Source organism: Mustela nivalis (assembly GCF_964662115.1).
Source record: "Mustela nivalis genome assembly, chromosome: 3".
NCBI lineage: Eukaryota > Metazoa > Chordata > Mammalia > Carnivora > Mustelidae > Mustela > Mustela nivalis.
Genome location: NC_139022.1, coordinates 99,031,264 through 99,059,147, shown reverse-complemented (window position 1 = coordinate 99,059,147; position 27,884 = coordinate 99,031,264). Strand labels below are relative to the sequence as shown.

Sequence of the window (27,884 nt, the reverse complement as noted above, 5' to 3'; positions counted from 1 at the left end):
TCATTCTGGCTAAGAGAGAACAGGCAACATTTATCACGGCTTCCAAAAATATTTTAATCTTTTTATTAGAGGTGTTCATATTTCCTGAAAAGCATTCTACTGTTGAATTATTTTAATAGCTATTAGAGGATAACAAACAAATCTTGAAAAAAATTAAGTTATGAAAACCAAAATTATCATAGAAAAGCCATGTGTCTTAATAGATAACAGATTTTACAAGTGATACTCTCAAGGGGTAAGGACAGTGGGTGTTAGAGCTACAAAAGTTCATTAACAAAAGAATTTCTCTAATTTTACAACCAACCTTAAGAGGAAAGAATTACCTTTAGCACGTGTATTCACAAGCGGCAGAAAGATAATTCTTAAAAATCTGCCTTGGTGACAGTTTTTCTTTTAGTCAGTTCCAACAGAGAACTACAAAATAGCCAAGCTTTTCTGAAGAGATTGTGGCTTTATCTTAGATTTAATATACATTTATTTATCTACTAATAATTCAGGGGCTGGAAGAAGTCATATCATACACACATACTTAAGCACCAAATTTCTCATAAATAGCTTTGACTTGGCTTATAACGCCAGGAGTTTAGAGGCACGCAGGAATGTCTTATCTCATCTGGTCTTAAGAAGTAGCAATGCTCATTGCCTGCATGAACCCTACCCAAGCACTTCACACAGGAGATGGTCAGGACATTGAAAGAAAGGCCTTCTCAGCTTGCCTATCTTCAGCATAAAGCACATACATGTTGTTTTGTTTCCAGTGGCCTGCTCATACATTCCACATAGGGGCATCGCTTTTCTCTTCTGCTTAATTAAAAACTCAATCTGATCAATAACGATTTGAAATGCACTATAAGCTACAGGAATTCAGCTCATCAGAAACCTGCCTTTTTTATTCCTTTCTCGAAGCATAATTTTGCAAAATAACTCCCAACCAGAAAATGATTTCAACTTGCTGCCTGAAATGTACATTTATTGGCTCACTAGTGCAAGGGAAAAGCTGAACTAAGTCAAGTAAGATACACAGACACGTTCCTGGAAGGATAATTTTAGAACCTGTTTCAAAGCGGACTCTAATTCGAAATTGCCTCTGCCGCTTAGAACCACACGGAGATGCTCCTAGCCTTATGAAATGTTATCAAGCGATTGAGTTTTGCCAGTGGTGGAAGTGGTCGCAAGCCACTGTGGCTTCCTTGCTGGGCGAGGGAAGAGAAGGAGGGGGCAGTTTATTAGAAATAGCTTCAGGAAGGATGCGATCACAGGGGACGTACAAAGCCACGGGCTATTGATTGCAAATCTGGCAAGGCTGCAGGCCATTCTCATTGCAGGCAGGACAGCGCAGGGCCCGATAGGACTCCTTAAATCTGTTGGCCAGCATGGAGAACTTGCTGCCGTGGCACAGAGAGCAGGTGGCACTGCCTGACCCTCGGCAGTGAAAACAGTTGTCCTCGGGAAGCTCCCCTTCCTGCAAGAGACAGGTCAGGGTTTAGTGACAGCAGTTCCAGACCACGGTTCCAAAACAGGGTGAAGCAAACAGGCAGAGCACAAAATGCTTCCCAAAAATGCCAGTGCAGAAGCTGGCCAGAGGCATAGAATACTCACTGGAATTTCTTCAGAGAGGATTTCCCCGATGAAATCTCTAAGGCAGCAGCCCCTGCCTTGCCTTTTGTACCTTTCCCTTCCTCGTCGCCCTTATCACCATCTGACCTGTGATTTCCGTTGCTCTACTAGGATGAGGGCTTATTCTTCCTTGTTGCCAAATAATAACAGCAAACACTTGTAGCATACTTAGTAGGGGTAGGGGCCCGGTATGGTTCTAAGAGCTTTCTCTACATCCACCTATCTAATCCATATGCTATCCTGGCGAGACAGTGCAAGTATTAGCATCCTTCCTGCAGACAGGAAAATGAGATACTGAGAAGTTCAGTTATCTGGCTGTGGTCACACAGCCTGAAAGAGAGGAGGCAGGTTTTGATCCCAGGTGATGGAGCACCAGAGTTCCTGCCCCTCGGGATTATGCACACAGCCCCTCCCTGCAGCTGTCCCAACAGTTGGCATTCTTGTGTGACTGACTGAGGGACTGAGGTCAAAAACTGTAAGAGAGGTTACAATCCTCTAAAGCTTAGCTCTGAATTCTTGCAGTACTTTGTTTTCTTTGAGAACTGTGATAAAGCTTGGGACAGCAATTAGGCACCTTGGACAGTTCCCTTGACTGCTCTGAATCTGTTTTTCTCCAAAATAGGACTGGTGATGCTCGCCACTCAGAGTAGCTGCAGTATGAAATGACAGAGTAGATGAAAAGGCCATAATATATTATCTGCCATATTACAGATTCTCCATAAAAGTCAGTTCACTTCTTAGCCTTGCCAGTAAGTCTGGACTTACTAGTCCTTGACTCGCATCTTACAGAAAATGCCCCATCTACTGCCATGCTCCTTCCCTAAAACATCTCAAGGAAACCGGCAGGCTTTATACTCTGCAAAGACTGTGCATAGACCACGAACCTTCCAAGAAATAATGGGTGGTACCAGATCGATAACAGGTGAATCCAGCATCAAGGCCTGTCTATTTTACCAGCTAAACATCTCTCAAATCCACCCAGGTCTCTTCATCCCCGACCAAAATCCTAGTCCAGACGTCCACCAGTTCTGGCATAGATCCAGAGTGGAGCCCTGCCTCTCATCTTGTGGGCTGTTCTCCCCAACCCGGTTGACTCCTATTTAGTTTTAGATGTCAGCTTAGCAGTACCTACCCCCCTGGCCCAGGAGGCCTGACCTGCCTATACTGCCCCAAGCATGACAGGTCTCATAATCTACTGGAAGCTTCTGCTGACCACTCTGTGCTAGTCCCTGTCACCATCACACCCAAGCCTTAAAGTGCAGTGCCTGGCACAGTATCTGTCATTCACATGTTTGCTGAATGGATGAACAAAAAGACAGTACCTACAGAACCCTTCCAATTCTTAAATTCTAGGAACTCACAAGATGGCTGGAGTCCACTGGGTGGCTTCACCCAGCCAACACAGCTCTCTTTTATAACTTAAGAATAAAAATAATCTTGAAAAGGGTGGCATAAGTTCTGAAAGTGTTTCCATTGTGCTACAAAGTACCAAAGAAGGCATTAAATTTCATTTATTCTAGATTTAAGGAACAGAAGTGATTACCCAACTGACAAAAACCTAAATGATGCTATGCATCCTTTTGTTAATATTTTATTGATTGTGGCCATATTTTTATATATTAACAATGGGGAAAGTTGTTTTCTTCCCTTAAAATGTTCAAAAGAGATGTATTTGCCAAAATATTCTTTAAGCAAATTGTCACGGTCCTTTTTTTTTCTGCCATGTCCACATGTTTTTGTTTTGTACTGGATCCCAGTGAGTTGTTGCCAAAGGAAGTATAGTAAAATCCTACCATAATGCCATCCATGTCAACCAAAAATTAATTTGCACAGAATGCCAGGTTCAGATATTAAAAGATTAAGGAAACAACCTGGTGAGCCTGCTGCAGGGAAAAAAACAAATCATCGATCAAGTTTTCTCTACTGTCATGTGGTTATACAGTGGAGTATTAGAGGTATCACTGGAGTTTCTACTCTTACCCTGGGATACCACCCTCCTTCAAACCCTTGCCCTCGGCGTGCTGATTGGATCTTTCAATGAGTCATTAAATCAAGTGTTACTGAGCCTCAACTCTGTCCATGGCATGTGAGACGTAAGCTTCTGTCTTCCATTCCCAGGTTTTTAAATTCTTCTCAGAAAATAGTGAGAGGACTTAGAACATCACTGTACTGCACAGCTTAGGTTCTAGAACTGACAGACCTAACCCAAACTACCTCTTACTAGCTCCACAAGCAAGGGGCTTGGCTTCCATGGCAGACTCAAAGGCTAGGGTAAGCCTGAAGGAGCTAAGAAGCACCAATCTAGAAGCTGCTCAGCAGGCAGGTTAAGACGATATGACTGGTAGTCAGGTGGACTGGGCTTTGACCCCTGGTTCTGATGACCTCTGGCAAGTTACTTAACTTCTCTGTGCCTTGATTTCCCTAGCTACAGAAGAAGACTGCTAACAACACCTCCCTCAGAGTCCTTGTGAGAATGAAGAGCCTAACACATGGAAAGCACCGGGCATGGTGCCCAGCGGTCAGAGGCCCTCAATAAATGGCAGCTCTTATTATTATTACTTCAAAGGCAAGATCTTTATAAAGCATAAAGAAGCCCAGATGACTTATGGTCTCAGATCCATAGAACACACAGCCAGATTTTCCCCTTCCGTATTTCCCTGTGGCTCAATTCAATCATTCCTCTCCTTTTCTTTTACAGCTAATACAGAGGGTCAGCATGGTCTGGCTTTGAGCCTTGGTCCACTCTTTCATCAAGGCTCTCACTGCTTCCCTGTTCCATCTAACACAACAAAGAGTCTCCTGGTCGGAAGGGGCTCCTTGATGTTCTCCAACCCTCTTTTATACAATAAAACCTATCTGGGCATTTATTGCATGAGGGATTTGGCAAACAAATAGCAATTTAAAACAGAGTTTAAAAGACAGGCAAGTCTAGTATAACCTTTCACAGCAACTTTCTCCTGCACACTTCTATCCTAGTTTATAGTAGTAGAGCGAAAACACATGGATCTCTCCAAACTGAATTTAAAGATAATTGTCATGTCAGGCCTGTCGCTGCTTTTTTATTCAGGCCTGCAGCATGACCTGCATTTTATCATGCCTGGCTCTCTTCTGAAAATATATGCTCCAACAAATTACAGAATGGTGTGAAAAAGAGTAGAAATAATGAATTTTAAAGTGGGAAGGTAATGCTCTGGATCACAATGTTTAGTAGTCCACCTGCTGTTCTGCTAGGTTCTGAACAGCAAGAGAAGGCAGAAGCACAATACTTCCTACCAGCTGGCTCTCTGGTTCCGAATTCTAATACTCTTTCCACAAACATTTAACTAATATTTACTGCACACCTACTCTATGCCAGGCGCTATTTTTCTTTTTCTTTTTTTTTTTTTTTGACATGGGAACTCCTATGCCACACCCAACATAAATACGGCACCTGCCCTTGTGGAGAAAAGTTCTAGTGGCTGAAAGTTAACATTAACCAAAGATTTACACAGGGAAATCTACGACTGCAACTGAAAAGGGGGGTGAGGTGCTCTGAGGGGTCAAGTCTTGGATATTTCATCATCCTAGAAGTGAGGGGAGGCCCTCTAAAGAAGTGATGTCTCCATTGAGATTTCAGGTGCTAAGGGCAAAGCAGTGGGGAATCTGGAGAACATTCTAGGCACAAGGAAGTTGCCTCTGGCAGGAAAGGGCAAAGACCATATGAGTGGTAGCTAGAAGGGCAGTGTGTCTGGCAGAATGAGAAGAGATGTTTAAGAGGAGGCTAAAGAGGTGAACAGGCTATCTACTGTTTTATTCCAAGAAGTGAGAGGTCACTGAAGTTTGCAGTGGGGAAAAAGAGTGATGAAGGGGAGACGTGATCGTATTTGCATTTCAAAAATATCTTATCAAGTGTGAGATCAGGTTGCAAAGAGATATGAGTCCGTGTGAGCAGAACTTTAATAAGAATCTTCTGCTAGAGTCTGGTCATGACCTTCTGGTTTCTGCCCTCTAAACCCTACCAGGGCAGAGACATCACTCACTATGAGGAAGTCCCTTGCCCATTTTGTCACACCAACCCTGAGGAGGTGAGAGCGAGTCCCACAGTAAAGCTGAAACTCCCAAGGGATGAAAACCAAAGAGAGAGAAAATTCATTTCTGCTGCTATCCAAGCTTTTACCCTCTTAGCTTAGATCCATCAAAATTGCTTTTCCCACTGCCAATCCCACACTGTGAACTAATGAGTATCATCACTCTACCCCTTCATCTGAGCATGTCTGAGCAACGGTTTCCAAGGTGAGGAGTTAGCACCTCTGAGAGGTGTGGGCAGAAAATCATTCTAAGTATTTCTATTTACTTTTTATCTTAAAAAGGCAAGAAATTAAGCTTCAATCATACTTTCAAAAGAAACTGGTATGCTGATTTTTAATAAATTAGTTGCTACTGGCCTCTTCACTGGGTCAGGCAGTCCGTAGACAAATATAGGACCCAAGGATCTCTGGAGCAAGCATGATGGAAACTGACCTCATAGCACGTAAAGTGCCAGTGGTGTCCCGGCTCATTCATTCACTTCGAGCATACTGCAGCATAAAGAAGTTCCACTGTCCCTGGTCCAGCGGATGTACGGAGAATAGTGCTTAGTTTTAAGAAAACTAATCTCTACAAAACCCAGACACATGACTTGGTAAGATTCATTAAGGAAATTGGATTGAGGATAACCCCAATAACAGAAACACAAGCAAACCTGTAAGAAGAACAGAGCTGATTTTTTCCATCTTTGGAAACTGTTCTATGCTACACTATATGCAGAGTGAAAACAATAAATACCTAATCAGCTCTCAGAAGTCACCAAAAACAACAAAAATCATGCATATTTGAAACACAGATTATTGCTAATCACATACCATTAAAATGTAATAAACTTAAAATTCCTCGACATTTCTTAACAGTTAGACATCTAAAGTATTTATATTGACGTTTTTCACTTAAGTAGTGCACAGTCAAAACCATGTGGAGACCACTGCTGTAGGGCCAATTCCAAGGAGGACAGTGAACCACTCTGACACACCTGTGGGTACTGGCTATGGGGAAAAGTGCTTTCCGTGTCTGGCAAATGCCCGTCGTTCTGGTCGCGGTCTCCATAGATTTCTTCTTTGCTCACCAGAGACTCTTCCTCAGCCTCTTCTTCCTTCTGGAGAATTTTCCTCATGAAATCTCTCTTGTCCATTGGGGTTCGAATGATTTTCAAGTTATTCGTGTAGATGATGATCTTTCCGAAATCTATAATAGGTGGAGACTAGAGAAATGGAGAATGAGCATGGCAACTTACCAGCAGTCACGACATAGAGGGCTGCAGAACCTGTTCAACATCCCGGGAAACGGGACAAAGAACTTGTCTAGCACTTAGAATCCCAAAAGATCCTAAAGCTACAATCTGTGCCCAGGTTTGCTGGCTCTCTCTAAAAGCCCTGAAAACCAGCTTCCTTCTCCCTGTTGATGGTAACTGACCATAGCTGAACAAATCCTATGACGGGGCTGCAAGACTCCGCAGGGCCGGAGCCAAAGTTTCTATTCCCATTACATATCATAGTAGCTGAGGCAGAGCTGGGCACAGCAGGTGTTTTATAAACACAGAAGAGTGCTTAAAAAAAAAAAAAAAAACAGTTCTCCAAAATGTTTATGTATAAATGATAATATTAGATAAAATTTACTGAATTATTATTTTACTCTAGTGGATAGCATTTTTTGTGTGTCAGACACCATGCTAAGCATTTTACAACATTACCTCACTTTCTCCTCAAACATCCCTTGAGGTGGATGCTATGATTTCTACATTTTATAGATAAGGAGACTGAGTCATAGTGGGGTTAAGAGCCTCCCAAGGTTATCAGTGGCTAGGATTCGAACCCCAGTCTAACTCTAAAGCCCATATTCTTTTTTTTAATTTTTTATTTTTTATAAACATATATTTTTATCCCCAGGGTTACAGGTCTGTGAATCACCAGGTTTACACACTTCACAGCACTCACCAAAGCACATACCCTCCCCAATGTCCATAACCCCACCCCCTTCTCCCAACCGCCCTCCCCCTAAAGCCCATATTCTTAACCATACAGCACTATTCACAAGCATTTCTCTGCAAAAAACCTGTAAGATCACTATGTATACAATGATCTTATATATATACATACATATATATATATATAGAGAGAGAGAGAGGTGATCTTACATATATGTAATGATCTTATATATGTAATGTTTTTATTATCTGTATAATACGTTAATCTTTTTAGGTCAATAAATATATTTCTGCAGCATCATTACTAATAGCTTGTGTTCCTTTACGTGCATTTTTTATGTATGATTTGGTAATTTGCTGAGGAATAATTTAGGCAATACTACAATGCAGCAGAGAAGCATGAAGGAGTAAATGTTTGGGGATTACTTAACTAAGAACCCAGAGATAAGAAAGCTTGGCAACAAACAAGACCAATCTTAATACTGCTGTTCACCAATTGAAAGATACAGGAGAGTCATCTGGCCTCTGAGAACCTCACTTTGCTCATTCCAAATGGGGTGACATCTAACTGGTAGGCATCACCACAGACAAAATCATTATGAAACCAGGAATGCCTTGGAGCGCGTAGGAGGCTCAGTTGGTTGAGCGTTCAAACTGCTGAGCCGTGTTCAGGTCGTGATCTCAGGGTTGAAAGATGGAGCCCCGAGTCGAATTCTGTGTCCAAACTGGAGTCTGCTTAAGATCCTTTCTCCCTTTTCCTCTGCCCCTCGCCCCCTTCATGCATGCACACACTATCAAGAAAACAAAACAAAAAACAGGAATACTTGGATACTGGGTGGTAAGCAGGTGCTGTCCTGCGACTTCTGTGTGCCCTCCTGTCGCCCTCAGCTCTCTTTAGGGAGCCTCTACTGTCCCCAAACCCAGTAATGTAGCCGTTAATGCTTAGGAGCCCAGGTCTCAAGACCCCGTTCCAAAGCTGTGCTGGCTTCTGTGCTGACAGGGCAATGTTCCTGGGGTGCAATATTTTGATGCTCATCCCTGCAGCTAATTAAATCAATTTCTAGGGGTGGAAGTACAATGAAGAATATATAAAACAGGGTTTTCCTTTTTTTTAAAGGTTTTATTTATTTATTTGACAGACAGAGATCACAAGTAGGCAGAGAGGCAGAGAGAGAGGAGGAAGCAGGCTCCCTGCTGAGCAGAGCCCCAGATGTGGGACTCGATCCCGGGACCCCGAGATCATGACCTGAGCCGAAGGCAGCGGCCTAACCCACTGAGCCACCCAGGCTCCCTAAAACAGGTTTTTTTTTTTTTAAAGATTTTATTTATTTATTTGACAGAGAGAGATCACAAGTAGGCAGAGAGGCAGGCAGAGAGAGAGAGAGAGGAGGAAATAGGCTCCCTGCTGAGCAGAGAGCCCGACTCGGGACTCGATCCCAGGACCCTGAGATCATGACCTGAGCCGAAGGCAGCAGCTTAACCCACTGAGCCACCCAGGCACCCTAAAACAGGGTTTTCAAAGCTAAAGATACTATGCAAGGTTGTTGCTGATGCTGGTACTTAACACTGTTCATTAGTACTGCATGCACAATCATGCTACACAGCTAAATACGTCGGCTCCAAATACTCTGCCTGCATTTACGAAAGTGTGGAAACCAAATTCACTGGGATGCCACAATCAAGCAGTCTCCTATATATAGCCATAACACATTCAGTCGCAACCTGGCTGAAACAGGACTTCAGTACTGGGATCCCCTTCCTTGGAACACACAGAGAGTTTTCTATCACATTATTTATGAAGTCAGGAGCTTCCTACTTGGCCCTGTTTTCTCTCCTTTTCTTCAAGGGATCGTGTGGCAGCTTCCCTTTCCTATTGTTTGATGCACACTGGGTTTCTGTTTCACACTCTGGACTATCAGTTTCTGAACATCAGAAGATAAAGATGGTGGCACTTTTAGAAGGTTCCATTTCCACTTCCACTAATAGCCAAAGAGGTTTAGTTACTAGGGAGCTTTTTTTCACATGTAGAACTGGTTTTTTCAAGGTGAAACTCTCAACCTACTGAAAAAAAAATTGTGGTCATCTGGTCCAACCTCCTGCCTCTAAGCTGGTCTGTATCTGAGACACCCAAGATAGTACATTCATTTTTAATGTACTTAAAAGGAGGGGGGTCCCAAATCACCTGTAAGGTGTGTTTATGTTTCAGTCACCCCAACAGCCAAGTTCTTCCTCGTGTCTAAGGAAACCCTCAAGGCGTAACTAAAATTCACATTATCTGGTGACAACCAGTTGCCCATTAGGAACACATATTCTTGCATTACAGAGGGCCAGGACGAAGCCATGAATTTTTGTGTTTCCTTCCATAGTGCCCAGAATGGCAACCTGGGTGACTGAGCTTCATAAGTGCTCTGACATCCATGGCCACGTGCCTGGAGACTCCTATTCGGGCACCATGAGACCTTTCCACTTAAACAACAGGGACGCCTTCCTGAGTTCTAGAAATGCAAAAGGCTATGGAGGCAGGCAGGCCTGAGGTCAATTTTTCTGTGCAAGATTTGCAAGTTACCAAACCCCATGTGCTATTTTTCCAATTTGTAAAGTTCTCAAAGAATTGCCTTGAAAACGCAATGACATATATACAAAAGATGTGTTCAGTAAATGCCATGTCCCTTCCTTCCCTTCCATTTTTTTAAAATGAAACTTATAAACTTCAAATGGTTTCAATTCTTTAAAATATTTATTTGTTTATAACTACTTTCTCTATCATATAAAGACTCAGTATTTCTTTGATGAGAACCTGGTCATTATCACAAAGGTAGGGATTACTTGCTAAGCACATCCAATGTTCCAGGCACAATGCTGAGTGTTTCTTACATAAAATCTTTTTTTAATCACCACAACAAACTTCATAAGTAGATACTTTTATTTACTCTCATCTCATAGAAAATGACATTGAAGCACGGCAATAATAAGTGGTCTGTCAAGCTCCCACAGTAAGTAGGCAAGCCCAGGTTTAAAAGACATAAGAGCCCCTGCCCCCTTTTTTTTTTTTTAAGATTTTACTTATTTATCTGAGAGAGAGAAAGAGAGAGCACAGGCAGGGTGGAAAGGCAGAGGGAGCAGAAGAAGCAGGCTCCCTGCCAAGCAGGGTCCCCAAAGCAGGGCTCGATCCCAGGATCAAGTCCTGAACCAAAGGCAGATGCTTAACTGACTGAGCCACCCAGGTGCCCACGCCTGCTTTTTAAAAATGGTTATTTTTACTGTGGTAAAATACATAGTACATGAAATTTACCACTTTAACCACTTCTCAGTGTACAGGTCAGTGGCATTATTATGTTCACACTCTTGTGGAGCCCTTACCACCAGTCACTCCCAGAACTTCTTCATCTTCTCAAACTGAAACTGTATCCCCATTAAGCTCCCACTGTTCTATTTTCCGTCTCTATAAATCTGACTCTTCTAGGCACTTCACATAGATGGAATCATATAATTATCTTTTTATGACTGGTTTATTTCACTTAGCATAATGTCTTCAAGTTTCATCTGTGCTTTCATGTGTCAGCATAGCCTTCCTTTTTCAGGCTGAGTAATACTCAACTGAGTGTATATACATTTTATCTCTCTGTTCATCTACCGATGGACATTTGGGTTGCCTCCACTCGTGAGCAACTGTGAATAAAGCTGCTATGCACACTGATGTATAAACACCTCTTCAAATTTAGAGCCTTTACTTATAATTGTTGTGTTTAACTGCTACCCAGTGTTGCTTCATAACCAATATTTACTAGGGTTTATTTTATAGTTGAATTTGCTACTGAAAAATCATGGCTTTCCAGCTCTCATTTCCTTGAGTTTCATAAATACCACACTGACAACTGGTTTCAGTGGGCGGAGCTGCAAGAATCCATCCTGACCCCCTCTTACCCAGAGACTGGCTAAGATTGGGAGGTAGTATTTGGATCAGGCAGCAAAGGAAACAAGGATAACTGGATCAAACAGGAAACCTGATCAAGCAGGAATCAAACTCTGAACACGGTCTCCAGAGTACTGTGTTTAAACAATGTTGTGGTGCTGCTATGAAAAGTCAGTTGTCTGGTTTTATAAGTCCTTACCAAATCATACATATACATAAGTCCCAAGTTGGACACAGGACTGGTAAAGGTCAGGTGGCCAAATTAACTACCACAGCCTGCACAAGGTCTGTATACCACAGCTTTGTAAAGTCTAAACATACAGGTAAGATTTAGTTTCAAAGAGATACTGTAAGTAAAAGATATAGCCAAGAACCTAGGATATAATAAGCACTTGGCAAATGGTAACTATTACTATTAACATCACCAATAATATTAATGGTGAGAATAGAATTGGAATAAAAAGAATAATTTCAGAGAATAAAAAGGAACATCACACACAACCAGAAGATCTGGGTCCTTATTCTGACTTTGCACCTAATGACTCTCTAATACTGGGTGGATCCCTTAATAACTTGGCACTCGGTTTTCCTTACCTGCAAAATGGGAATGACCACAGTTTGCCTTTCTCCTCCAGGCTGCGGTAAAGACCCAAGGACAGACTATGTGAAACTGCTTTGTAATGCATAAGTCGCTCCACTAACATGTTCACTCTGGCCCCTTTTATTATCAAAAGGAAACCTGGTATTATCTCTTGATAAATGTGGACTCCCATAATTACACTTTTACCAATGTCAGAAAAGGCCAGTGCATTTGTCTGTATAGACGAATTATCTGTTCCCTTAGGAAACTAACAATAAAAATGATTAGAGAGTAATTATCTGAATTTCACACTTTAAAGATGAGAGCATATCCTGGTGTACTATTCATTAATAACCTGGCACATTATATAACTGTATTTAATATAAAAGAAAAAAAGGCATTCATGGTTCCAATGGTAGCCATATACACATCTCCTTTTCATTTTTAGAAATCAGTGACTATTTCCCAAGTTCTTCTAGCTTCAAAGAAAATCATGTAGGGGCTTTTCATTATGCATGGTACTGGGGAAGAGAACTGAAATTAAGAGATAAAATACACATTTCAATTGAACTATTAGCTCAAACTTCTTCCCCAAGTAACATTTCCTCTGTTTGACATGCTTTTTGCCATTTCTTCCCAGGATTCCAACCACTCAGTGTTCACACTAATGAGCAATGGAAAGGCAAAATAAAGAAACAAACATTTTTTAAAAGCAGGCAGCAGGAGGGGGATTGGAAATAAAGTAAGACATGGATAAACCACAAGCTGAGTAACTGGCCGGAGTGAAATGAGCACCTTCGAACAGGAAACAAAACAACCAGTTGTCACATAATTTTCTAAAACGCAGTCTGGCAAGCTGAAAACCACTGCATCTCTATTTAACTTACTTACCAAGACAACCCAGCCAATGGCCCAATTACCATTTACTACCCTGGATGGTACTGAATACTGTACATGCTCATTGCAAGTTCCAATGAGGAGGCAGCAAGCATGCTATTTTTGTCCCAGAAATATTACTCCAATAGCAGCGTCCCATTTGGAGCACCTACAGCTCTGGTTGGTACTGGAGCATGAGCAAGATAGAAATTTGAATCAGTTAGGTGTTTTCCTATATACATTTTAGTCCTTAAAATTCATACACCATGCACAATACCAACCTTATGGTCATTCGCCTTGTAATCATTGAAGAAAGGCTGGCTGCCCGCCAAACTGTAGGCATTGCCCTCTCTAAACACGCTGATCCTTTGAGCAGTCAGCTTAGGGGAATATGGTTGGGGCTTGGGGGCTTCCCCAGACCCGTAAACACCATCCACTGGTTCAAGGGACTCTTGGAGAAAACTGTGAGGGTATTCCTCCTTTGGCGACTCTAATTCCTGCCCATCCTCAAAGACCTGCTTCAACACTCTGCCACTGTAGGAGGAAGAGATTTTAAATCGTACTTTCCGTGGTTTGCCGTCACTCTTCTGGTTCAGCTTCTTCTCAGGGTCCTCCATCAGTAGAAATTTCACCCTGTGGTTTTCAGGCTTCAGTGCAGCCAGTAAAATTTGGGGCTCTGAGGAAAAGGCATTTTATTTTCTCTCCTCTTGCATATAATTAATTCAAGTTGATGCTGGGGTGTGCTCAGTTTACAGCAACTGACACCCACACATTAAATATTGATAGACCCTCATGCCAACGTAGGCAGTTGTGGGTTTACAGAGCAGACGGAGCACAGTGTAAGACAAGATTGGGTCCCCTTTGAATCCTAAATTCCCCCATAACTTCACCCCCAACACTGGCTTTTCCTAACTTGAGCAAGCGTAGATTTATTTAGACTGAACAAGTATCAACTCAATAAGGCTCAGTTACTCCAACAGCTAGCAAATGTCTTCTTTTTATTCTTACAACAACAATGACCTAGTGAGTACTTAACAGGTGCCACAGATTTTTGCATGCATCGCCTTAATTGGTCCTCACAATAAGCCTACACTGGAAATCTACTGAGCCCTGCTTTACACTGGGGGCAGTGAGACTCAGAGCAGTTGCTCCATTTGTCTATTCTGTTGCAGCTAGGGTAAGAGACAGAGCAGGGGTTAGAACTCAGCTCTAACTCTCAAACCCACAGCCAGTCCATTAAGCCAAAAGTTTTCAAACCGTGTTTCCCGGAGCCCTAGATAGGAGGGAACCACAGATCCTGGATTCAAGACCTCCACCTCTGTATGAATCAGAAAGGCTACATTTCCTCTATACTTTATACATAAGATTTTATTTGCAAGTGCAGCATGAGGCCCCGCTGCCTACTGTAGACAATTGAGTAAAGGTCTGACAGGGTGCACTAGCTGCTGGGATGAGCATCACTGAAGTAGGAGATGTGGGGCTTGTGAATGACAGTCCTGCAGTCTGGTTCAGGAAACACACCTAACACATACGAAGTAACAGCTGCCTGCTTGCAGCGAACTGTCTGACTCCCAGAATATGTATTCTGGGGAGAGAGTGGTCCCTAAGGAAACAAGGATGCAAAAAGGCTTGAAAAGGAATGGGCACATGAGTAAAGTCTAAAAGGAGACATTGGATTTGAAGAGCTGAAATGGTGGGGTTGAGCCTTTCTCCCTGTTTTTGTTAATGATTCCATTACTCACTCCATTGCCCAGACTGACTTGTCTTGTACTCTTGCCGCCATAGCTATGGATTCTATGACCACTGCCTTCTTTCATCTACCCCCACCAACCTGACCCCAGGTCAAGCCCTCATCACTTCTGCTCTCAAGATTGCAACAATCTCCTCATGACCTCCCCCTCCAACCATTCTCCACAGTGAAGCCAGAGGCATGTTTTAAAAAACTGCAGATGTCAATCTCCTTCATAAAAAGTCCTAGCCCTTCTGTGCAGCAGGCAAAGTTCCCCAAAACTAACCGTACCATCATTTCCACCCTCGTCCTCTGTCACTCTTCTAGGTGCTGCCTGAAACTGGTATTCCAGGCACAGTAACAAGCTCACCTGTTTCTTACAACCACAGGTTTCTGTCTCTTATCCAATGCTGTGTTTCCTGACCGAAATGTCAAGCCTTCACTCCTCCTCCAAGATACACCTCAAATGTCACTGTTTCTGGGAAGTCTTCCCACTTGCCCCAAGTCAAAGGCCATCGAACTTTGGATCAACGACCATTAAGCACTTCTTGCTTTCTCTGACCATTCCTGCGTTTCCCTCCACTAAACTGTAAACACTTTAGACTCAGAAACTGCCTTTACCATTTCTCTATCCCCATTGCTTATCGAAGTACCTGCATAAAATAGCTCAGTTAATAACTGCTGAGTGAATTGACTCCAGGTAAGAAAAATCAAATAAATCAAACTTTTGGAATAGGGTTGAGCATATTTTATGGAGAACAGGTAGGATCAGAAAGTGGTCAAGAAAAACATTTGTATTTCCACGAAGGAGCGGTTTCACAATTACAAGTTCCTACATAATCAACATAAGGAATAGGTTACACACACACACACACACACACACACACACTGCATTTTTTTAAAAGAAAGATGGGCTCATCATAACATCAGAATATACATTCTTCTAGGATTCCTAGGGTGCAGAGCTGGCCCTGATGTACCTTGAATGCATTACAGGAGGCTGACACATGGCTCCTTCTGCCCTCAGGACAACCAGCTAGGGCCCAGGCTTCCAGGTGGCCATCCCCGACTACATTAGCCTCATTCATTTACTCCAGTGTACAGAACAAATATCATTATCTTATAGTATTTGAGGAAAAAATTGATTTGAATCAAGCAACACCAAATCAGAAGTGTTCAGGAGTACTCCGCCAACAGGAGCACAGAGGGAAAGACTTTTGTAGAGAAAAGGCAGAAACAAAGTCAGGAAACTATTGACTGGCTATTAGTGACCGGCTGCCCTGAGTGTTTTGACTTCATAACCATGAGGTGCGTATGGGCTTAGATTTTGGGTGATACGGATTATACAGGCTGGCACAGCATTAGAACCACATCAATTTAAAGGCCTCCTTGTTTAATTAATTTAACAGTTCCCCCATTTTGGTCATCCTCTGATACTCAAAAGATTGACCAAACGCCTGGTATTAGTGTGATTCTCAGTCACCATCAATACTAAGTCACTCTTGTCTTGTTATGGAACTCATAGGGAATGACATCAGACCCATGGAAGAATCGTCTTTGTGTTGCTCTCATTGTTCATCTTGTTTGTTTCTCCAAGGGCAGTGAGACCACACAAGGGAGACTATTATTGGAGGGTAACACTAAGAAACTTAAATATACTCATTAGCCAGGTCACCCATGAACCATGCCAGTTGGTATCAAACAAATTTTAAAAATGTACCTAAAAGGGCATCAACCTATTTCCCCAGGCAGCATACTTAGTTGTTTCTTATATTTGCTACAATACCAGAAGTATCGATTCAGTACAGCAGGAATTATTTGCTATGGCATAGACTCTTCTTTGTTCAGCCAGTAAGTAATCTAAAGCAATTGTATTATCTAAAACTACCTTCGCAGGAAAGTCAAGGGACTTTTACTGTGCAGCTATGGCCTTACTAGTACATTCAGTGAGAGTTGCCAGAATTAAGAAGCACTACCCTCCTGTACATTAACAGAAAAACAAATACCAAAAAAGCAAAAGGATGCTGGAGATGAAGATCTTCATCTGTGAACTTGGAAGAGCTGTCCACTCGAGATGCCATCTGCTTCTGAGGAGTAACCTCCCTAATCAGTTTTAATTTTAGATCTCTAGCAGATGTGCAATTCCAAGAGTCTTAAGTCTTTTTAACTGGGAGATATGGATCCAAGATTCAAATTCCTGAAGTTTGACTTACGTATGGTAGTGAGGAGGACCTGGTATAATCTCTTCCAAAAAAGGGTTAAGGCAGTCTTTCTTCTCAGTGATTCCAAATCAGAGGAATGAGAGAAAATTGGAAACTTTAGTATGGACAGTTATAGGCACTAGAATTCAAGATCCATTTCAGCTTATAGGTATATGACAAAACCCTCAGGACAATAAACAGGATTAGAATCTGATGTCTACACATTTGTATAGAATATCCTAAAAACAAAATGTTTTTCCTCTATGATCACCCTCATCTCTATCAAAGATCATCACAGTAAGACTAATTTGTTTGCAACGCAAGTCTAGTCTCATTAGATTTGGCCTGATTATTCACATAAGTGCAGCAAGCATAGTGATCAATGAGATAGGCTCTTTTTAAATCATCTTTGCTGAACCTTTTCATAATGACTTTTAGACTGAACTGTTAAAATCCTCTCCAGACTAAGAAACCAAGCCAAGAACTCACCATCAGACTTCATCTGACATTCCTACAGATCTGCATGAATTCTCCCTTTTGAAGCTATCCTGAGGGTTTCTGAGGACCTGCCAGGAAGCCTCCATTACCCACTTGGTAAGTTTACAGAGAACCCTGAAGCAAGGTATCGGGCTAGTTTATCCAAGGGGCTTTTATTGGTTGCATGAAGTCAACCTTAGCTTCTTCAAACTATCTGGTCATACTTGTTTTTCTTTTTTCTTTTTTTTAAGATTTTATTTATTTATTTGAAAGGAGGGAGAGAGAGAGAGCACAAGTTGGGGGAGGGAAAGAGAGGGAGAGAGAGAGGGACAAGCAGATTCCCTGCTGAGCAGGGAGCCCGTGTCTAGTTTTATTTGACTATATACATATTCTCAAACAGGATATTCCAGTCAAAGCATTGGTAATATAACCAATGTTTACAATTGTGTCCTGCTATAAGGAGAACAGATTCTACTGAACTTATGCAAATACCTATATTGCCATGAAAATAATACTCGAAAAATTTCTGAAGTCAGGAGGGATCAGATAGGAAGAAAAAGTAAATGTTTCATTTCTGTTTACAAAGGTATACTTTACAAAATTACTATAAGTCACAGATAGCTTAAGAGAAAAGAGAAAAGGCTTTCCTTAAATCTGGAAGAAAACAAAACTAAGGAAGCAGCAGTGTTTCAAAGAAACAGTTATAAAAAAAAAATCACAATCATCTTCATCAATTCATTCAATTCCATGTTATTAATTTTTGTTCTACTTGAATTCAGTTTTTCCTTTAGCTCTGGAAATTCTTTCCCAGTTCAGTTTTATAATCTTAAAGTGATCAGAAACCTATATTTAAGAGTACTTATCAGAGTCCTTTCTATGAATCTTTCTGAAGATGAAGCACCTTTGCAAAAACATCAGAGTAAAGTAGTAATTGTCTGTAAATGACAAAAAGACTTAACCAAACAGCCATGGTAATAGATCTGACCAGAGTTCATCTGATAAGGAAATGTAGTTATTTCTGTTGCACACAATAATTTATGCTAATAGTTGGACGATATGAGAATACTGACAAATTTCTAACAACAATTTCTGGAATACAGATATTAGTAACAGACATTCATATACATATAACCTAAGAAGGTTTATCATCACTTATTTGACAGTGCTTCCACATAATTTAACAGACCAGATAACCCTAATTAGTTTAACATCTCTCTTTAACAAGATGAGAGAGCTTCTAACAATCCTCTGGGACATCTCAAAGTTACTGTAAGGTCAAAAAGGCTGCATTTGCAATTTGATTTGGGGAAACTGTCAAAATGTCAAAAGGTGTGAACATCTGACTAAACAGGATCTCAAATCGTTATGAAACACTAAATTGTAGATTTAACCACAGAAGAGTTTAAAGACCAATACAGACAGTTTTGTGAACAAAACTTAGATTTTTTAATATTGAGAAAAATTGACCTTTTTGTCCTTCTTTTTTATTTTATTTTATTTTATTGAGAGAGAGAGTGACCTAGAGAGAGAGCACAGGAGCAGGGGAAGAAGGAGAGGAAGAAGGAGACTCCTCTGCTGCTCAGGGAGCCCAACATGGAGCTGGATCCCAGGACCCTGGTATCATGACCTGAGCTCAATCATGACTGAGCCACCCAGGTACCCCAAGAACACCGGGTTTTCTTATGTAATCAACAATCTGATCAAAACAAGTGAAGAGGGGCACCTGGGTGGCTCAGTCTGTTAAGCGTCTGCCTGCAGCTCAGGTCATGATCCCAGGGTCCCAGGACTGGGCTCCCTGCTCAGCAGAGAGCCTGTTTCTCTCTTACCTCCATGCTCATGCTCTCTTTTGTGATCTTTCTCTCTCAGAAAAAAAAAAAAAAAAAATCTTAAAAAAAAAAAAGGTGAGGAAACATTACATTATTTTGATAAAACACAAACTCTTTGCTTTTCAGGTTGATTACCCAAAAAGGAAAAAAAAAGTGTGTATATATGTATATATATATATACATATATACACACACATAAATAGATAGATAGATAGATATAGCACTGTACTTTTGATACAGAAGCTCATTCTTTAAAAACTTAAAGAAAGGGGTGCCAGGGTGGCTCAGTGGATTAAAGCCTCTGCCTTCGGCTCGGGTCATGGTCCCAGGGTCCTGGGATGGAGCCCCGAGTCGGGCTCTCTGCTCAGCAGGAAGCCTGCTTCCATTCCTCTCTCTCTCTCTGCCTGCCGCTCTGCCTACTTGTGATCTGTCAAATAAATAAATAAAATCTTAAAAAAACAACAACAACAAAAACTTAAAGAAATCTATTCCCATTTTAATCAGCTTAAGCACATACAAAATTCCTTTTCCAAGATTCCTTTCCACAACCTTCTAAAGAAAACTCTTTTTATATTCATTTAGGTTTTGGCCTATGTTTTTCTCTTTCTCATTCTGGAATCACTGGTCATTCTACTTTCCCTACCTACTTTTCATACACAGCTGTTTCCTTTTACCCTATAATTTCTAAGTGGTTTTAATTACATGTATTAATTATAATTCTTAAACTTTAGAATCCTTTATTCCTAGTGAAAAGGAAGAAATGAGTAATTCTGGATTGTCTGTCATGCTACTACTCTGTGCATCTGCAAATTTAAAATCCTTCTCATAATTTTTAGAAGTACATGTTTCCTCAGGCAAATTTTTAGTGTGGCACAAAACATTTTTACCAAAAGACCTAAATACCTTTAAAAGGAAGCCAAAGTGGATAATCCTATGTTCAATAATTAATTTTTCAGTCCTTTATCTTATTTGGGAATGATCTAGATATTCAATGAATAGTCATCATTTAATTTATCTCACTCTATCTTTAAAGTTTTAAGTTACCAAAAAGATTCTGGAAACTATTTTTAAGTGGCATACCATAAAGCGTAATTGTTGTTGAAGAGTTTATAAGCTTTTATCTTACTTAGACCTTTTTAATTTACTTGTTCTTAACAATTATGCTTACTCATGAAAATTTCATGAGACATTCAATAGCTGTCACTTTAAGTTATCCTTCTTACTGACAGATTCTATAACAAAGTTAAAGTAAGTTTAGTTGACTTTTAGTAAACCTAGGTAGAATAAAAAAGATTATAATTGATGCTGCTAATTCTAAAGACATTTGTTTTAATTAAACCAACCAGCTTAAACTTTTATATACCAAAGATTATCCTATACCACATGAACTTGAAAAAAAATCTGTGTTAGTTTCAATATTTTTGAGAGTATACTTGATTAATATAAATGTCTGTCTTTAAGCCATTTAAATAGAGTTCTTTACAAATTAGAGCAATACCATCCAGAGGTACAAAAATATCACACATCTGTAACATACATACATAAACATACATAAGCATACAGACAGATGCAGAGATCTTACAGCTTTCATTTTAAAACATTAGCCATAAGACAGATATGATCACGCAAAATTCACTAGTTTAAGAACAGCTGGATGCAAATTGTGTCTCTAGCAGATAGAATAAGTAAAGGTGTTATCTCTTGGGTGGCTAGAACTTTACTAGTATTTGTGGAAAAGACTTTTAAAATTTTTTATTCACCTAATTTCCAAATTACTGTCTTTTTTTCCCCTCCTGATCAGATTTACCTACCTGAAGTTCGCATTTCAAGAAAGGACTCTGAGTTCCTAGAGGAGATAGGTAAAACATTTACAACCCAAAGGCAAAGGAAAGGATGTAAGTTTCTTCAAGAATGGAGGGGTTTTTTCCTCCTAAATCCGTATCTTCTACAATATCTGCAAGACTTTTGAGATAAATAGGGGAGGTTCTGGTGTTAATAAAAAGGACAGGTGAGTTTTGCCTTCTGGAGCCAAATTTCTGTTCTTGTAATGACTCAATTTATAAGATAAATACAGTTGTTCTTGACTCCTTGAAGAATTGGGTTGCAACCTGCATCACTTCAAGAGGCTTACCCAGCCATCTGACTACCTTATCCTCAATTTGCTGCTTTTTATCAGGCAGATCTTCACCTAGGATAGAAATCAAAAGATTCCCCTGTTCTAGATTCAGAGTTGTGTTTCTTTAGAATGTTTTAGTAACTCCTCCCATAATGGCTTCAGAATGTTGTGCTTCCTCCCTGGATACACAGTTGCATTTTAGCTTAAGGGAGAAGGTCTTTTAAAAAGCTGCTATCAGGTATCTTATGGTTCTTGGTGCTATAGTAAATTGAATCGATTCTCTAATTTTCCTTTCTGTATTTTCATTGTTAGTGTATAAGCCACTGATTTCTGTACATTGACTTTATATCCTGCCATGTTGCTGAATTGTTGTATGAGTTCTAGTAGTTTTGGGGGTGGAGTCTTTTGGGTTTTCCATATAAAGAATCATGTCATCTGTGAAGAGAGAGTTTGACTTCTTCATTGCCAATTTGGATAACTTTTATTTCTCTTTGTTGTCTGATTGCTGTTGCTAGGACTTCTAATACTACATTGAACAAGAGTGGTGAGAGTGGGCATCCTTGTTGTGTTCCTGATCTCAGTGGGAAGGCTGCAAGCTTTTTCCCATTGAGGATGATATTTGCTGTGGGTCTTTCATAGATTTTATGAAGTTCAGGAATGTTCCTTCTATCCCTATACTTTGAAGCATTTTAATCAGGAATGGATGCTGGATTCTGTCAAATGCTTTTTCTGCATCAATTGAGAGGACCATGTGGTTCTTCTCTTTTCTCTTATTAATTTGTTCTATCACATTGATTGATTTGCAAATGTTGAACCACCCTTGTAGCCCAGGAATGAATCCCACCTGGCCATGGTGGATAATCTTTTTAATGTGCTGTTGGATCCTGTTTGCTAGGATCTTGTTGAGAATCTTGGCATCCATATTCATCAGTGATATTGGTCTGAAATTCTCCTTTTTGGTAGGGTCTTTGCCTGGTTTGGGGATCAAGGTAATGCTGGCTTCATTGAAAGAGTCTGGAAATTTTCCTTCTGCTTCAATTTTTTGAAACAGCTTCAGGAGAATAGGTGTTATTTCTTCTTTGAAAGTTTGGTAGAATTCCCCAGGGAATCCGTCAGGTCCGGGGCTCTTGTTTTTTGGGAGCTTTTTGATCACTGCTTCAATCTCATTACTAGATATCGGTCTATTCAGGTTGTCAATATCTTCCTAGTTCAATTTTGGGAGTTTATAGTTTTCCAGGAATGCATCCATTTCATCTAGGTTGCTTAGCTTATTGGCATATAACTATTGATAATAACTTCTGATGATTGTTTCTACTTCCTTGGTGTTAGTTGTGATCTCTCCCTTTTCATGCATAATTTTATTAATTTGGGCTTTCTCTCTCTTCTTTTGGATTAGTGCGGCCAATGGTTTATTGATCTTATTGATTCTTTCAAAAAACCAGCTTCTAGTTTCATTGATACGTTCTACTGTCTCTGGTTTCTACCTCATTGATCTCAGCTCTAATCTTAATTATTTCCCTTCTTATGTGTGGAGTTGGTTTGATTTGTTGTTGATTCTCCAGTTCTTTAAGGTGTAGAGACAGCTGGTGTGTTCTGATTTTTCCATTTTTTTGAGGGAGGCTTGGATGGCTATGTATTTCCCCCTTAAGACCCCCTTTGCTGTATCCCATAGGTTTTGGACCGAAGTGTCTTCATTCTCATTGGTTTCCATGAATTGTTTCAGTTCTTCTTTGATCTCCATAAGATACCTGGGAATAAACCTAACCAAAGAGGTAAAGGATCTGTACTTGAGGAACTACAGAACACTCATGAAAGAAATTGAAGAAGACACAAAAAGAATGAAGACCATTCCATGCTCTTGGATCAGAAGAATAAACATTGTTAAAATGTCTATACTGCCTAGAGCAATCTATACTTTTAATGCCATTCTGATCAAAATTCCACTGGTATTTTTCAAAAAGCCGGAGCAAATAATCCAAAAATTTGTATGGAATCAGAAGAGACCCCGAATCACTAAGGAAATGTTGAAAAACAAAAGTAAAACTGGGGGTATCACGTTACCTGATTTCAAGCTACACTACAAAGCTGTGATCACCTAGACAGCATGGTACTGGCATAAAAACAGACACACAGACCAGTGGAACAGAGTAGAGAGCCCAGAGATGGACCCTCAACTTTATGGTCAAATAATCTTCGACAAAACAGGAAAAAATATACGGTGGAAAAAAGACAGTCTCTTCAATAAATGGTGCTGAGAAAACTGGACAGCTATATGTAGAAGAATGAAACTCAACCATTCTCTTACACCGTACACAAAGATAAACTCAAAATTGATAAAAGACCTCAACATGAGACAGGAATCCATCAGAATCCTGGAGGAGAATATAGGCAGTAACCTCTTCAATATCAGCCACAGCAACTTCTTTCAAGATATGTCTCCAAAGGCAAAAGAAACAAAAGCCAAAATGAACTTTTGGGACTTCATCAAAATCCAAAGCTTCTGCACAGCAAAGGAAACAGTGAAGAAAACAAAGAGGCAACCCACAGAATGGGAGAAGATATTTGCAAATGACAGAACAGACAAAAGGTTGATATCCAGGATCTATAAAGAACTTCTCAAACTCAACACACACAAAACAGATAATCCTTTCAAAAAATGGGCAGAAGATATGAACAGACACTTCTCCAATGAAGACATACAAATGGCTATCAGACACATGAAAAAATGTTCATCATCACTAGCCATCAGGGAGATTCAAATTAAAACCACATTGAGATACCACCTTACACCACTTATAATGGCCAAAATTAGCAAGACAGGAAACAACATGTGTTGGAGGGGATGTGAAGAAAGGGGAACCCTCTTACACTGTTGGTGGGAATGCAAGTTGGTGCAGCCATTGGAGAACAGTGTGGAGATTCCTCAAGAAATTAAAAATTGAGCTTCCCTATGACCCTGTAATTGCACTACTGGGTATTTAACCCAAAGATACGGATGTCGTGAAAAGAAGGGCCATCTGTACCCCCAGTGTTTATAGCAGCGATGGCCATGGTCATCAAACTGTGGAAAGAACCAAGATGTCCTTCAAAGGACGAATGGATAAGGAAGATTTGGTCCATACACACTATGGAGTATAATGCCTCCATCAGAAAGGATGAATACCCAACTTTTGTAGCAACATGGACGGGACTGGAAGAGATTATGCTGAGTGAAATAAGTCAAGCAGAGAGAGTCAATTATCATATGGTTTCACTTATTTGTGGAGCATAACAAATAGCATGGAGGACATGGGGAGATGGAGAGGAGAAGGGAATTGAGGGAAATTGGAAGGGCAGGTGAACCATGAGAGACTATGGACTCTGAAAAACAATCTGAGGGCTTTGAAGGGGCGGGGGGTGTGAGGTTGGGGGAACCAGGTGGTGGGTATTGGAGAGGGCACGGATTGCATAGAGCACTGGGTGTGGTGCAAAAACAATGAATACTGTTATGCTGAAAATAAATTAAAAAGAAAAAGTTCCTATCAGGGGTGCCTCGGTGGCTCAGTAGGTTAAAGCCTCTGCCTTTGGCTCAGGCCATGATCCCTGGGTCCTGGAATCGAGCCCCATATTGGGTTCACTACTCAGCAGGGAGCCTGCTTTCCCTCTCTCTCTGTCTGCTTCTCTGCCTACTTGTAATCTCTATCAAATAAATAAATAAAATCTTAAAAAAAAAAGTTTCTATCAGGCTCTGAGTATCAGCTTTGATTTGGCCAACCTCTGAAATTCTGACCACAGAACTACTTAAAAACAATGACAACAACAAAATATCTTTCAAATATCTTGTCAGGTTTTAGCCAAAACAAAGAGTAAATATTCCCTGCAGTATTTAAAAATTCCATTGACACAAAAGGGATCCCTCCCCAAAAAGTGTGCAAAAGAAACTACCCTCCCGAAAAGCCAGAGCCACTGGCAAAGATAACCAAAAGAGAGACTGAGACAGTTTCCCTGAGAGCAAGAAAAAGTCAGTAGGACCCTAGCTCTAAAAAGAGTACAACCATATTTCTGTTGATCACACCAACCATATTTCTGGGAGCTACAACCTGACAGTTGCCAAGCCAAGTTCTCAGGACACAAAATGAGAAAAACAAGAGGCAAAAGCTATCCCTGGGAGAGAAAAAAATTGATAACTTTTTTTCTTTCCACCAATCCAAATTTGGAAAGAAAGAACAATGTGAAATTTACCTCCCTCTCTCAACCAGGCACCAAAGAGAGAGACCTGGGAGAGCTGACTTTGGTTAGGGCTCTTAAAATACAGACGACTTTATGCAAACGGCTGGAGAAAACTAAATCTTCAACCTTCTGTCATTTTCCCTTTAGTTGAATTCAAACAATAGAAAATTTTTTTAATAAAAAGTATATTTCCATAACATATTAATATAAGAAGGAGTGACTTGAAGTCCAATTTAAGGTAGAATCATTTACTCAGGATTGTGCCCATTTGGCAGAAAACTTTGGTTATTGAAAGGAGACATGACTTACATAATAAAATCAATCAATTTACAATCTTATAATGGGGATCATTACTTCTTAAAAGCTAAGTGATGGAGACCTAACCAAGTGATTAGACTTGGTATTCCTACTGGCAGGGCAGACTAATATTCTGTGCCTCATAATGTGATGCTTCATTTGCTGATGAGGTGTCCCAAACCAGGACATTCTTGATGGTGGAAGTCACTATTTAGGATTACAGTGGTTCAGAAGGAAAATGGGAATAAATAATGATCAGGTATAGTTAAAAGTTTACTAATCCTGAATTTCAACCTAGCTTTTAGTTTCCAAGAAGCACAGGAAATAGAAGAATGAGCCAAATGACCCCAAGAGATAACAAAGCCATGTATGTGGGACATCCTACAAGATTACTAGTCTCACCACAAAATAAATATACTGGGAAAAATGTTGGGATGAGAGGATTATTCTAGATTTAAGGAGATATAACCAAATGCAATATATGAACCATGATTGTTCCTGAAGAAATCTGACTCTAGAGTTGATATCACATGTAACTAGAGAATTGTTGGCAGAATAATGCCATGTGATTATGTGGGAAAATGTCCTTTTTGTAAGAGACATATGTTGAAATATTTAAGGAGAGGTGTCACAATGTCTGTAGTTTATTGTGAACAAGTTTATCCCCCAGTATGTTATTTATATTTAAATATACAATACATGTATGTGAAGTGAAACAAAATTGAAAAAATGTCTACAATTCTTGGTGGTTGCTTATTGTATTACTCTAACACTGATTTAAAATAAAAAGGGGGCGATAATGCTCTTACAAAAATACTCAAAAATATCTAGGTCTACTTCTATCCATTCTGATTTAGACCCCAGTGTATTCTGAGTCTTCCTAGAAGTATAATTTTTATCCTCTCCTGTCTGATGTCATTTACCGGACTTTATTTTTATGTGTACTTTGGGATTTGGGAGATTACATTAGATATGTGTCTTGATGAAAGACATGTGTAATTATTGCAAATTGAGTATGAACATTATCCTTTAGCAATCTTTCCACATCTATCATTTCTAATCAGAGTAGCACTTATAAATTAAACATATCCTTTTAATCTGTTCCTACATAACTACTCAGAGTGTGTGTGTGTGTGTGTGTGTGTGTGTGTATGTGTGTGTGTATTTAAACCCCAGTCTGGCATTTTGAAACTCTTCTGAAATACTGTTATGGCATATTATGATAGCTATTGGTCATTTGCAGAGAACTGTGAGTGTTCATGAGACTTTATATCTTGCTTATAGTTCCCTCTGCTCCACCACCAACCAAAATAAAAATTTTCAAGGCAATGCTTCAAGCGACTATATGTCACATCACCATTTTTCCCCCTAAGATGGTCTAAGCTCCCTCAGGGATGGTTTTTTTCATTATGGACCTAGGTGACATGGGATAGAGTCTGATGGCTTGTCCCATTTGTCCCACCCAACCCCCCACGTCGCAGGACAATCTGACAAAGATTGCATCCATGTCCTGCATCCAAAGTGCAGGATCAAGAAGTTCTGATGAAGTCAGACATTTTCTCTTATGCCATTATTTCCCGAAGTATGCTTCACAGAACTAACAGTTATTCCTTGGAGGGGAACAAAAAACCTAATAAAATAAGTTTAGGAGAGGCTGGGTTCAGCCAAGCTAAACTGATTGCTTTACTGCAGGACCTCTCAGAATGTTAACTATGCTAATGTACTTTATCAGTCTCTACTGAGAGATATATACCATTTCCAAAATGTAGTGGCCACAAAACTCTTTATTATTGGAATTCTACTTCATGGGACCAGTGTTCTGAGGAATATAGTCTCGGAGGTGCTGTCCTAAGATGCTTTTCTACTTAAAAATTCTCATCTCCCACTCTCACTTCTTTATAGTGAACAACAGATACTGCTTACTGAGTGTTTACTATATATGAAAGAGGTATTTCAGATAGGAATACTGGAAACTGAAGCTCAGAGAGGTTAGGTTATCTGTCCATAGTTCCACAGCCATGAAATCTGACAGTTGTTATTCTCAGCTC

At 40.2% G+C, this 27,884-nt stretch overlaps 1 protein-coding gene across 1 annotated transcript; it reads right to left on the bottom strand.

The window, feature by feature from the left end:
- Positions 1-41: 41 nt before the first annotated feature.
- Positions 42-13,598, bottom strand: GRXCR2 (glutaredoxin and cysteine rich domain containing 2; the record flags this gene model as incomplete). Its single annotated transcript, XM_082726051.1, has 3 exons — positions 42-1,462; positions 6,662-6,889; positions 13,263-13,598. 3 exons carry the CDS (start codon positions 13,596-13,598, stop codon positions 1,280-1,282), a joined length of 747 nt encoding a protein of 248 aa, XP_082582177.1. The 3' UTR covers positions 42-1,279.
- Positions 13,599-27,884: the final 14,286 nt, after the last annotated feature.